This window comes from Fusarium falciforme, chromosome 4, assembly GCF_026873545.1.
Source record: "Fusarium falciforme chromosome 4, complete sequence".
Classification (NCBI taxonomy): domain Eukaryota; kingdom Fungi; phylum Ascomycota; class Sordariomycetes; order Hypocreales; family Nectriaceae; genus Fusarium; species Fusarium falciforme.
The window spans coordinates 1,792,108-1,805,123 of NC_070547.1; the positions used below are offsets into that span (position 1 = coordinate 1,792,108).

General features: G+C 54.5%; 4 protein-coding genes across 4 annotated transcripts; 3 read left to right on the plus strand and 1 right to left on the minus strand.

The window, feature by feature from the left end:
• Positions 1–76: 76 nt before the first annotated feature.
• Positions 77–2,672, minus strand: NCS54_00531700 (Hypothetical protein; the record flags this gene model as incomplete). Its single annotated transcript, XM_053150828.1, has 5 exons — positions 77–884; positions 942–2,191; positions 2,245–2,405; positions 2,465–2,492; positions 2,556–2,672. 5 exons carry the CDS (start codon positions 2,670–2,672, stop codon positions 77–79), a joined length of 2,364 nt encoding a protein of 787 aa, XP_053006803.1.
• Positions 2,673–4,389: 1,717 nt separating this feature from the next.
• Positions 4,390–5,840, plus strand: NCS54_00531800 (Ceramide very long chain fatty acid hydroxylase; the record flags this gene model as incomplete). Its single annotated transcript, XM_053150829.1, has 2 exons — positions 4,390–5,393; positions 5,447–5,840. Exons 1-2 carry the CDS (start codon positions 4,624–4,626, stop codon positions 5,838–5,840), a joined length of 1,164 nt encoding a protein of 387 aa, XP_053006804.1. The 5' UTR covers positions 4,390–4,623.
• Positions 5,841–6,452: 612 nt separating this feature from the next.
• NCS54_00531900 (Hypothetical protein) lies at positions 6,453–8,795 on the plus strand (the record flags this gene model as incomplete). The annotated part of the gene is made up of 7 exons (XM_053150830.1): positions 6,453–7,111; positions 7,166–7,474; positions 7,523–7,990; positions 8,040–8,269; positions 8,332–8,342; positions 8,408–8,458; positions 8,763–8,795. 7 exons carry the CDS (start codon positions 6,453–6,455, stop codon positions 8,793–8,795), a joined length of 1,761 nt encoding a protein of 586 aa, XP_053006805.1.
• A 1,424-nt stretch (positions 8,796–10,219) lies between these two features.
• NCS54_00532000 (Hypothetical protein) lies at positions 10,220–12,472 on the plus strand (the record flags this gene model as incomplete). Its single annotated transcript, XM_053150831.1, has 4 exons — positions 10,220–10,297; positions 10,357–10,809; positions 10,861–11,968; positions 12,018–12,472. 4 exons carry the CDS (start codon positions 10,220–10,222, stop codon positions 12,470–12,472), a joined length of 2,094 nt encoding a protein of 697 aa, XP_053006806.1.
• Positions 12,473–13,016: the final 544 nt, after the last annotated feature.

Sequence of the window (13,016 nt, forward strand, 5' to 3'; positions counted from 1 at the left end):
GACCCATGCCAACCCCGCGATCTTCATGTATCGTATCGCTATGCACCGCTAATTTTCCATTGGGGGTAGTTGTTGTCTAGTATCCGTGATTCTGACCAGGGTACTGACCCCAAGACGGCGGAGGCTGCTGGCCGTGAGGTCCACCATAGCCACCCTGTTGACCGTAAGGGGGATATTGAGGACCTCCGTAGCCCGGCCCTCCGTATTGCTGAGGAGGAGGGGCTCCGTACTGTCCAGGGGGAGGACCACCATATTGTCCGGGAGGTGGACCACCATATTGTCCGGGAGGTGGACCGCCGTACTGGCCCGGAGGCGGAGCGCCGTATCCTTGGGGCGGAGTAGGGCCGCCATAGCCACCATAAGATGGCTGAGGCGGAGCGTTGTAGCCGCCTGGAGGACCCTGTTGATAACCGGTGTCCGATCCCCCGTAGCTGGGGTTCTGGCCATAGTCAAACGAGGTCTGGCTGGGCGGTGCCGGCGAGGTAGACATGTAGTTCTTTCCTGGATCACCATCCTTGCCCTCCATGGCATCGAGATCACGGGTCTTAACGTGTGACCATAAGGAGCCCGCGACCTTGCCGTGACCAAGGTTCGACATATCTCCAAAGGTACCATGGTTGCAGCCAGCACCTCCGCCACCACCGCGGTGCGAGCTCTGGTTAAGGATATGGTTCTTATGCTGCTTAACAGACTCGGAAGAAAGGAGGTGGGCAAGTTCGTGGCGTCGAGGATGTTCATCTGCCCACTTCTTCACCGTCCTGAACATGTCACGCTGGATCTCAACGTGCTCGTCGCGGGCGGCAGGATGGTGGAATGCACGAAGCACATCGTTGCAGATCTCATCGACGGAAATATGGGGGTTCTCCCAGGCATAGAGAACACGCCTGTGGTTAGTTAGTATGCTGCTCAGGGTTGTGAATAGTAGTTGAGATTTTACTTACGGGACAGTGTACTGCAGGATAGTAGCAGCAACACGACCGGCGCATGAGTTAAGGATGTTGGTAAAGTGATCCTTAGACAACATGGAGTGAGTGGGGTCATCGCATCGAGGGTTGTCCCAGGGCTCATATTGCGAGTTGGCGCTGGCAGTGATGACGCCCGAAGAACCATCCTTGAGGACCTTGGAGACCTGGTTGATAATAGGTCGGATGAAGGGGGCGAGGAGGCCTAGAATAAAGGCAGTCAAAGTCTCGCTGATCTTCTCGAGCAGCTTCTCAAGGCCAGGAACCTTGGCGATTCCACGGCTGATAGCCTTAACAACCTTGTCTCGGAATTCGAGAATGGGGTAGATCTGGCCGGCTACCTTGACAGGGTCAAAGTTGGGGCTCATACCGGGCACTTGGTTGGCGTTGTCCCGGGACAAGTCGCCTCGAGTTCCCTGATAACTCCTGTTCTGCCTCTCCTGGGCCTCAGAGTTCGCCTGGAGGTCTCTGGCCTGAGAAGCAAAGCCGTCACCAACACCGGGAAGCTTCGATACCAAACCGACGAAGTCGGTTGGTGTAGAAGAGATTCCAAGGAAGCCACCCAACAAGGACCTCTCGCCGCTGCCGCCATTTCCGCCGCTTCGAGTTCCCTCGGCGTTCTTGAGAGCAATGTCGACCTCGTCAACCTCGGACTGGGTAAAGTGGTCCGAGGCTTCTCCAATAACGGAGTGCAAAAAGTCGACAGCTCCAAAGGTACCAGTAACAAGGGGATAGACGCGCTTGCCGTGGAGGTTGATTTCGGTCCCCGAACCGCAGTGAGGAAAGACGGAGTGGTAGCCAAGCTCACGGAGGGCAAGCTCACAATAGTTGCTGTGGGCGCTGAAGTCCTCCATGGTATGCAGAGCCTGACCCAGACATCGCAGGGCTTCGCAAAGGTCCTCCTCTCTTCCCTTCTTGGCCCCATTGGTGTAGAGGCGGCCGAAATGGATGCTGCGCGCAAAGCTGAATCGCAGATAGGCCGCGCTGGTCGCCCAGTTGCCGTTCTCGTTCGCGATATAATTCTTCATGCCAGTGCGAGGGTCTATTTGCGTCTCTATCTTTTCGACAGGTCCGCGCAACCGTTTGTCGAAAGTGCGAGCGTCGAGGCCATCTCCGTAGCCAAGGGGGTTATCGATGTGTTCTTCTGGGCGATAGACACCAAGACGGTCTGCGGTCACCTCGAACTCCTCAGTGGCATAGCCGTGAGCCATGAAAGACAGTACCCAAACCTGCCGAGGTTAGACGACGGACATTGTTTGGCGCATCTAGCGCGGGTCCTTACCAGAATGCGAATCGTCTCTGCGTTAACGCCCTTCAAGCTGCCGATGTCGACGGCCTGGGAATAGTCACGCAACCAATTTCCAAAGTAAGTGCGCTTGATAAGCATCGAAGTCCATTTCTTTCCGTTAAGGAAGGCGATCGTCTCGAGCATATCCTCAATGTCTAGACGCGGTGTAAGCAACATGTGACGAAACAGGTGCTTGGAGGGGTAGCTTGCTCACCTCCATGACGCCAATTGTGGCCTTCGACCTAGATACCAAATGCGCACGTTAATAAAGCCCTCGGCGGCAGCTGCCAAGGGTCAGTACGAACCTGAGCGATCGAGGGAATGTTTCCAGCTCCAAAGGCGTTAGCTTTGCCGGGCAACAGGATGAGGCAGACCGCGAAGAGCAGCAGCCACGAGCCCCGCGGCAAGGAAAATGACGGCATGGTGGTAACGCAGCCCTACAGCGCGGGGTTATAAAATACAAGGGTCGCGATAGAGGGGAGATAGGAGTATCGTTCGTCAGAGGAGAGCAGGAGGGGAAATCAGACGAGGAGGAGAGGGGAGAAGAGGTTTAAGAGCTAACTTGAGTGCGAAGGGAAGAGGCGGCGTCCAAGCTAAAGGGCAGAAGGTGACGATAAGTGGTTGCCACTTGATGACGGATTTGCTGTGGCTGGTTGCTATGCGCAAGAGTCCGAGGTGCCCTGCCGAGACTTGGCTGCTGCTACAGTACCTAACAACTGCTTGGCTCCCACTTTGGGCGGCCATGGATTTCCACTCTCAGGTGTCTTTGCGCCAGGCCCCATGATCATCCTGTCGCCCTCACCTCAGCCTTAGCAGCCTGCGTTAGTTGTACCAGGCTGCGGCTTCTGAGTGGCTTGAGAGGCCTCTCGCGACCCAAGATTTGAGCTTGCGAGCCCACAGCCTGTGGCTTTGCGACATTGTCAGAGTCCCAGCCAAGACAATCCTGACCCGCTGGCTGCCGTCTCAGCCGTTCACAGTATCACCACCCGAATGAATATTCATGGTTTTCAGTGCAACCGTTGTTTTTGATGTTGAATGTGAGCTACTGTATTTCGCCAGGCCTTGCGTTACGCTTGTGACTCGTAGCCGACCATAGGCAATTTACTACGAAGCACTAACACGAGAGGGAACTTGACCTGAATACTGAACAGAAGAGAAAGCTTCCACCATCAGTTCATCCTTGCCCATATCAACTGTATTTTTGTCGCATTCAGTGTGCCCTAATCACCACCCCATCCAAGACGAGTCCGTCACTGGCCACCGCTTACTCGTTCGATACATGCCTCGGTTGCGAATAAGAATAAGCATCTTCCCAGGGAGCTGACGAGCATGGTTGTGGACTCGTCAGCAAAAGCTCAACCTCGACATGCAAGTCGATCTGCGCCATGCATGAGCTAACACGCTTGTGGCTGAGGGAGGTGAAATGCGGAATTGGAGGAGGGAGCTGATAGCATGGATGCCAATGCCTCAGCTAGAGACAAACTTCCATAACAGTGAATCAGAAACAGAGGTAAACAGTTATGAAAAGAAGTGGAGGCAGCTCTGAATTCCATCCATCCTCAACGGCTAGAGGCAGATCCGGATCGTTCGGAAAATACCCCCTGACATTAGTTCGACAATGGAGCTGCAAGACACGGTTTTCATCTCGGAGCCATCAGCAAATATCCCCTGCTCGGACGATTCGGAAGTTGCAGACTCCGATGCGCGCGCCGTCAGGGCTGTCTGCTTGTCTGTCCGCCTCTTCCAGCGTCCCGGTCGAGGCAGTCAAGAACAAGAGCGAGGCATCGTGATAGCTGATCGATACTGATTGATTGCGATAGATCTTTAATTTCCTGGATAGGAAATTCAGCCTCTCCCACGCTAGCCAGCTTACAATATCACCAACTTGGATAGCTCCGATGAGCTGTGATCAACTTGAACGCATCATGAACCAATCGCCCACCGCTCATTGGAATACTAATCGCGCCGAGCTCGTCGTTCCGGCAAATAATCTGAGTCCCAAGTCTTTACCCCGTGGCACCCGTCAATGTGGCCTTATTTGCGGTCATTGTAGCGCCACTCCGCTGCTAACACGGATGGGGATCCTCATTAAAAAAAACCATCCTGGACCCCTGCCCTGCGACTCCAACTTTGCCGCCCTTCCATTCCGTCCAGCGATTGCTGCCTCGATATAAACTCCCCATCCGCTCCTTTACGTTTCAATCGCAATTGCTTGGCCCCCCTTTCGCTTCTCGTCCTCGTGCTTCACCCATCCTTGGCTGGCACTGCGAGGATAGTCTCCTAGTTGAGCGCCGTTTGATCACATCGATCTTCAATTGCAGTCTCGACTTTCACTCGTTCCCACCTGTTTGTTATCTCCACCGCCGCTTCAACATGCCGTCGCGAACCCTTCCAACCTTCACCCGTGCCGAGGTCGAAGCACACAACTCCAAGACTTCCTGCTACGTCTCCATTGGCAACAAGGTCTACGATGTGACCGATTTCGCCGATGATCACCCCGGCGGCGCTGATCTTGTCCTCGACTACGCCGGCCGCGATATCGAAGACATCCTCAAGGATCCTGATTCCCACGAGCACTCCGAAGCCGCATACGACGTCCTCGATGACTCTCTGGTCGGCTTCCTCATTTCCGAAAAGTCCGCCAATGGTCATGCTAATGGCCAAGCCAATGGAAATGCCAACGGCAATGGAGCTGCCAAGGTGGCCAACGGCGATGCCACTACCAACGGCGAGCCTTACGTCCACCCTCGAACCGGAATGTCCTGCGCCGAGGACTTGAGCAAGGATACAGATGTCGACAGCGATTACAAGAGGCACAAGTTTCTTGATCTGAGCAGGCCCCTCTTCCCTCAGATCTGGTTCGGTGGCTTCTCCAAGGAGTTCTACCTTGACCAGGTTCATCGCCCTCGCCACTACAAGGGCGGCGAGTCTGCGCCTCTGTTCGGAAACTTCCTCGAGCCTCTCTCCAAGACCCCATGGTGGGTGATTCCCACCGTCTGGGGACCTTGCGTCGTGTATGCTGTCTACATGGCTTCCCAGGGCTATGACAACCAGCTCTACACTGCTGGGTACTTTGCGTTTGGATTCTGGTTCTGGTCTATTATCGAATACGTCCTGCACCGATTCCTATTCCACCTTGACTAGTAAGTGCCTATGACTTCGGATATTAGATGATCTCGTGCTGACCTGGCTTTAGCTATCTGCCCGACAACCGTGTAGGCATTACGCTGCACTTCTTGCTTCATGGCATTCATCACTATCTCCCCATGGACAAGTATCGCCTCGTCATGCCTCCCACGCTCTTTGTGGTCTTGGCTTACCCTTTCTGGCATTTTGCACATGCCGTCTTTGCGTACAGCTGGCATGCTGCTACCGGAGCCTTTGCCGGTGGTCTCTTTGGCTACATCTGCTACGATTTGACGCACTACTTCCTTCACCACCAGAACCTGCCTCTTTGGTACAAGGAACTCAAGAAGTACCATCTTGCTCATCACTTCCTCGACTACGAACTCGGTTTCGGCGTCACGAGCAAGTTCTGGGACTCCATTTTTGGCACTGAGCTCATCTACAACGTCAAAAAGACAAACTAAGTTGATTCATCTTGCATATGCCTTTACTGCCCAGCTTTAGAAAATCAGTTTCTGGGCAGAGTAAATATTGTCTGACTACAAAGCATGGGGTTCGGATTGATGGGAGTTTGGGAGTCAGACGAAAGCAATCATGATTGAAGGACGGTAACGAGCTTTGCCAGGCGCAGGGCATTTTACGACGGCAAAGAATTTCTTATGGATAGTTTTAATGCTCGGGACTGTACGCTTGATGGTATAGCTAGTATTGGAGAAACAAATAATAATCGATCGTTATTCACACTATCACTTATCACACACATCTGGTTTACTTGCGTTGAGGCCGCTGAGGCCTGATACCTCTAGTCTGGCTCGGCGAGGCCGACGTGGAGATTGCGGTGAGCGCCACGTGGCAGGTCACGTGAAAACTTTGCTCTTGAAGCTGCGGCTCGGCCCAAAAGCTTGATTCATGGGTCTTTTCAGGCATCCTTTCCCCCAACATTTCAGGGACGCATCGACGACAAATACCGACCGCTCGCAGGAGAAATCAATCATCTCTCTGTCGTCATCAAGAAACTTGGGGAGTCTTGATCTTGAGCATCTACCAACTCACCTGACACCACAACACTAGACACCATGGCTACCTTGGACGTGGAGGCACTCCTCGACGCCACCGCGAAGGATTCGGCCGAGCAGAAGAACAAGAGCCCCGTCGAGGATAGGACACGAGACGAGGCCCCTAGCCGCCGTGATCGAGACCGAGAACGCGACCGTGGCCGTGATCGAGATGGAAGCAGAAGCCGCGACCACGGCCGACGCCGGGACCGTAGAGACAGCCCGACTCGAAGCCGCAGAGGCACTCCTGACGTAGGAACACCCCGAAGCGACGCAGGCAGCCACAAGAGTAGGAGGAGAAGCCGAAGTCGCGATGATGATCGCCGTCACTCACGCCGAAATAGAGACGGCGATTATTACAGAGGAGGGCGACGCTCACGCTCACGATCACGATCACCCTACCGCCACTACCGCCCTCGCGACGACCGGGACCATCGTGACAGGCGAGACCGCGACCGACGCCCTCGTGAATATGGACGCGGCCGGGATGACGATCGACGGGAGCCCAAGCGCGACGGCACGCCACAGCTTACGGAGGACGAGCGGGATCGCCGCACGGTGTTTGTCCAGCAGCTTGCCGCCCGCCTGCGTACCCGTGAGCTGAAGGAGTTCTTTGAGAAGGTGGGCCCTGTCAATGAGGCCCAAATTGTCAAAGATCGTATCAGCCAAAGATCCAAGGGGTGAGTTGAACCATGATTATGTTTCACAAAGAACAATTGCTAACACGGTTACAGAGTTGGTTATGTCGAATTCAAAAACGAAGAATCCGTTACCCAGGCCCTTCAACTTACTGGACAAAAACTCCTAGGAATTCCTGTCATCGTTCAGGTGACAGAGGCCGAGAAGAACCGCCAGGCTCGCAACCCTGAAGCGTCGGGACCCCATCCCAACTCCATCCCCTTCCACCGTCTCTACGTGGGCAACATCCACTTCAACGTCACCGAGCAAGATTTGCAAGCGGTTTTCGAGCCTTTTGGCGAGCTCGAGTTTGTCCAACTCCAAAAGGACGAGAATGGCCGCAGCCGCGGCTATGGCTTTGTCCAGTACGTTGAATCCACAATTACCACTGTTCTCTGCTAACATCAAGATAGATTCCGCGATGCTGGTCAGGCACGAGAGGCGTTGGAGAAGATGAACGGCTTTGACCTGGCTGGTCGTCCCATCCGCGTCGGTCTCGGAAACGATAAGTTTACCCCTGAGAGTACTGCCAACATGCTGCAGAGATTTTCCGGCCAGAACCAGTCCTTCCAGGGCTCGGCATTTTCAGGTGCAGGTGGACGCGGCCCTCAATCCTCGACATTTGATCGAGCTGGCGGCCGCGACAGCGAGAAGACTGGAGGTTCCAGCGCCTTGGACGACACGGATGTGGCGGGAGTCAACTTTAACAACTATAGTCGTGACGCATTGATGAGGAAGCTTGCCAGAACCGACGAGACCAACACCAATGGCAATGACGAGCGACAGGTCCTGAAGCCCAAGACGGAAACAAAACCCCTGCCTATGAATGTCAACATGGCTAGCCGCTGTGTTGTTCTTCACAACATGTTTGACCCCGAAGAGTAAGTGTTACCCCAGGTTCTTTGGAACAGATGACTGACACGAATACAGGGAAGAGGGCGATGACTGGGTCAAGGAGCTCGAGGACGACGTTCGTCAAGAGGCCGAGAATCGGTACGGACATGTCGTCCACATCTCGGTTGACCCCAACTCAAAGGGCGATATCTATCTCAAATTTGACAAAGTCCAGGGCGGCGAGAATGCCATCAAGGGCCTCAACGGCCGGTACTTCGGCGGACGAATGATCGACGCGTCGCCTGTTGTAGATGCCGTCTACAGCAGTTTGTTCTCTCGTACTCGGGCAATCTGAAGCTAATGTTGGCCTGTCAACAAAGCTCTCTAGGACTCTTGCAGGTTAGCAGAGTTCACACCAATCACTTGGCACAGGAGCGTCACTAAGACTTTTTGGTGATCAACAGACATCAAGTCTCTTTTTTCTTCCGGAAGCCTGGCTGCCGTTGCAGCAGGCTGTATGTATACAGCTCGACGTCCTAAGCAACATCGACGACCGCCCACCCAACCACCACCACCAACATCACCTATCGCCAACAGCAAAATTCCGTCTCATATTTCATGCATCAAGGTTCACAAGTTCAAGGCGTCACATCCTCTTTAACTATATCATGTCACGATGTCGCAGGTTTTCTCGGTTCAACTCGACCCAACAATCTGGATCCCCGACCCTCTCCTCCCCTCTCCGGATCGGCACCGATGTATCCCAGGTTCAGCGCTCGCTTAGTCGCAAGGTCCAATGCTGATGTCTTGTAACCCTAGGATGGCCCTCCTCCTTCGATCAAGAAGGGGTAGCTCCCCAGACCTCCGTCGTTTGTTGTCAGTGTAGTGTAGTTTGGTGCAAAATATAGATTGTGTTTACTTGTAACTTGGGTGCCATTGAGTGACGTGACTGTACTTGGTGGTGAGGTGTGTGATCAAGGTATGATATGGTCATCTGGTATACTTTGCTAAACATACTCAAGGTTGATATCGGTGATGCTATAATGTCTCCTAGTAGGGCTTGGGTCTTCCAACTTGGTCGTCTCATACTTCATCCATACTTATCCACGAGCTCGCCCAGGGGGTGGTGCTACCAGAGAGCGATATCTATGTAGTGTTGTTATAGTTTCGTCGAATTGCCTACGTGCAAGTATGGATGCATGGCTTTGGGGGCATCTAGCTTGTGACCTACAGCCCAAAGTAGTCCTTGAGTGCCAAGCAAACGAGCTAGAGTTCATTTCTGGCGCATTTTCTTTCGTTTGCTCGAATCTGAGTTACAGTCGACTTCGAGCCGCCTGACCAAGTGGTAGTGGAGTAGAATGGCAACCCGGCACTCCGATCTTGAACTCTCCAACTCTCCTCTCTTTTTCTCCTCGCACTCCCTTCTTCTCTTCGCTTCATCTTCTCGCACCCTTGCGCAAGAAAGATCCCTCAAGATCCTCTCTTTTCATAAACCAGCATCAAAGGCACGCTGCTGGTATCATCGCGCCTTAACCCCTGATTTCATCTGGTGTTCTGTCATCCAGAGTAGAGGTTTGTTTTTTCTCCCATATTCTCTCTCTCTCTTTGCTTTCATTTTCGTCCAGGGCTTTCTGTGCGTTCTGATTTGCCCTGAGTCCCTCCTGAGGTTGGTGTTTGCGGAGTTTGGCCATCACCGTCTGCCAGCTGACAGCAACTGGCGACGGTTCTCGCCACCGACAGCTCTCAACTGTCCAAGATCAAGCACTGAGAAGCACAGTCTCTTCAGTCCCTTTCTCTTCAACCAATATTGGGGTGTTCTCAAGTGAATCTCTTGGTGCCACCTGACTGACCTCGAGTTCATCTCCTCTCCCCCTCGAATCCAAGCCCTGACTTTGATCCCATGCCCTCGGTTTGACAAACAGAACGCGCACAAGAAAACTAACCTGCGTGCTAGAATTCAGAAACGGGCACCCGCACAGGAAAACTTGATTCCCCATCTCTCTCTCTCTCCGTCTTCTCCTCATTCACCCTCCTCCCCTCCCCTCACCACCACCACAACCACTTTTCCTCCCACCCCCCCTTCTTCTACCCTTTTCCATCGTCAGCTATACGCTGTGTTTTCTCCCCGATCGCCATCAGATCGGCTTCTTCTCTTCGGTCTTATAATGACCTTCAATCTTCTCGCGAGTTCTCAGAGTTCCTCTCGAGAGTCCCAGGTCGCGTCCCGGTGGTCCTCCAGCAGCGGAAGTCGTCCAGAGACAAAGCCCGCGGGCAAGATGTTGTCCATCAACTTTTCGACTCCCCTCGCCGGGGCTGCTCGCTCTGAAAGGATCAAGCAGATGACCAACAATCACGTAAGTTCCTTTCTTTCATCTCAACCCGACATCGTCGCACAAGGTACTAACCTCTGTAGCCTGCCTTTGCAAAGGCCCGCGCCTCTCAGGAGATCCTCGTCAAGATCCAGACGTCCCTCCGTCGCATGCCTGGCGTCTCCTCCAAGGAGTCCAACGAGATCGTCTCGCAGCTCCAGGAGGTCGGACAGATCGTCAGCACCGAGACCAGCCAGCTCGTCGACGCCCTCATGAACCTGACGCTCGATGCTGAGGACACGGACAAGGCCATCGCTCGCATGAGCATCGAGGCCAACCTCGCAAAGGCCGAGGCCGACGACCAGAACCACACTATCAGTAACCTCCGTGTCGAGCTGGCCAACGAGAAGGGCAAGCGCCAGGGGGCTGAGGCCGAGGTTGCCAAGGTCATGGAGGAGCTGCAGAACCTCACTCGTGAGTTCAAGTCGTTCAAAGAGAAGGAGGGCGGCTCCGAGGACTCCAAGTCGAAGTCTCCTGACCGTGACGGAATGATCAAGGTACGTTGTCTAGCCTTTCAACCCACATCGCAGCAGCTGACTCCTCTGCAGCAGCTTGAAGACACCATCAAGCATCTCGAGGATCAAGTCAACAGCCGACGATCCCTCTGGGTCATGAAGAACCCCAGCCCCGACTCCGTGGCCCGCGTCATCGAGACCATCGCCGACGCCTGTCCCAACAAGGACGTCGTCCACAAGTCCATCATGTCACTGCGCCCCGAGGGTCGTGACGAGACTGACTCGCGAGACACCAAGGGTCTCTCGCAGGTCTTTGGCGACCTCACGATGCAGCCCCATCGTCCTCCTACCGGCTTCCAACCTGGCCGTCCTTCTTCTGTGGCTCCTCCTCGCTTTGGACCTCATGGCCTGCCTCCCCGTCCTACGTCCACCATGCCCAACGATCGTAGATTCGGCCAGTGGGCTCCCCCGACCCCAGCTCAGTCTCGCTTTGGGCCTTCTCCTATGAACCCTATGAACGGCCCCGGCCCCATTCCTGGTCCTGTCCCTGGCCCTATTCAGCCTCCCAACTTTAACCGTGCTCCCTCTCGCCGAGGTTTCAGCAACGGCACTTATCGTCCCAACGCTCCCGAGTTCTACCCTCAGTCGTACACTCACCCTGACAAGAACTTCCCTCGTCACGATGCTGGTCCCTATGGCCACGGCCAGCGCCGCGACTTCTTCCCTCCTACTCCCTCCAACACGCGCAACAAGTACAGCCGCTTCCGCGACCCCATCTCGCCCGACTTCACGGCTCCTCCTGGTGCTCTGACCACCCGGCCTCCTTTCCCTGGCCCTCTCATCCACATCACCGAGATGACCATCGCGGCCTGGAACGACCAGATGATGGAGTTGTACACTGTTATCCGCAACTTTGTTGAGAACAATGCCAACCTGCCCACTTACATCAAGCCAACTGACCTCTCTCAGACGCGGGTCTGGCCTGTTCTCCTAGCTACCTACCATCCTCTGATGGAGCAAGAGGCTGTCTCTTACCTCGAGTACCACCTCAAGGAGGAGAGCTCCAAGTCGTGCCTCGTCACTCGTGTTGTCGTCGACTACATTGTTAACCGCGTCTGGGTTCCCCGCGCCTGGGCTGGTGCCGACAATGATGCTACCTACGGCCTCCTCGAGGTTGAGAAGGACCTCGAGCGAACTCAGGGTATGTACATCTTTCTCTTTACCTGAACACTTGCTAACCGAATCTTCAGGCCAGCCAGCTGCTCACCGTCAGCCCATCCTCGACCGCCAGGCCAGTCTCATTGACTCTGTCCTCAAGCTCGACCAGTACCCCCAGTTCAGCAAGGTCCGTTGTGACGAGATTGCCGACATGCTGATGAGCATGGTCCAGCCTCTCCTCAACCCCGGTGTCAACCCGGCGACCACCTACCGGGACCTCGAGGCCGTTGCCGCCTCCTCCTGGGCCCTATCGAGCCGCATCCTCAGCAGCCGCCTGACGTTTGACTTCCGGTTCCCCGAGGTTGGTAGCCGCTTCTCGTGCCAGTCCATGGTGCCCATCTGGCCCAACATGGACCCCATGGAGCTCCAGGCCAAGCACTGGCGCGTGGCTCTCGTCACCACGCCTGTCATCACCTGCCGCAATGACACGGGCGCCAACATCTCGGCTCACTCGGTCTCGCTGGCTGATGTGGTCTGCATGCAGTAAGAGGTTACCCTTCTGCATCTACCCCTGAGTCATGGACAGACACCAAGGCTCGCACAAGAACTCATCTACATCTGATGGGATCTTCCGATGATAGTGACAAACACTACACATCGCCTCTCAACTCGAGCGGCTCTTCTTTTGACGACTTTTTCTTACGACTAATCACGATATCCGGTCATCATGAGAAGACACATGTCTCTTCTCCCTACGGCGCAACACAGGGCGCCAAGACCAACCCAGAGCCAGGCGTTCAGCGTTCATGGTCATTTACTTTTTTAGATTCCCGGGCCATGAATTCGTTTCCCACCGTTATTACCCCGATACCTTGTTCTTATCTCACGAAAGGATAAAAGAACTTGACTTCCTTCCCCCAATACTACTAATATCACGTTTTCGATCAGAGTTCGTTTTCTGTCATTGCCGGGATGGATATTACTGGGAACAGGGGCTTTTGGCGGTTCGGGTTCAGAGTAACAGAATTCTATCAGGGGAGGAATTGCAACGGGGGGGAATTATCAAGCAGTCCTGGGGAAAACTAGCTCGC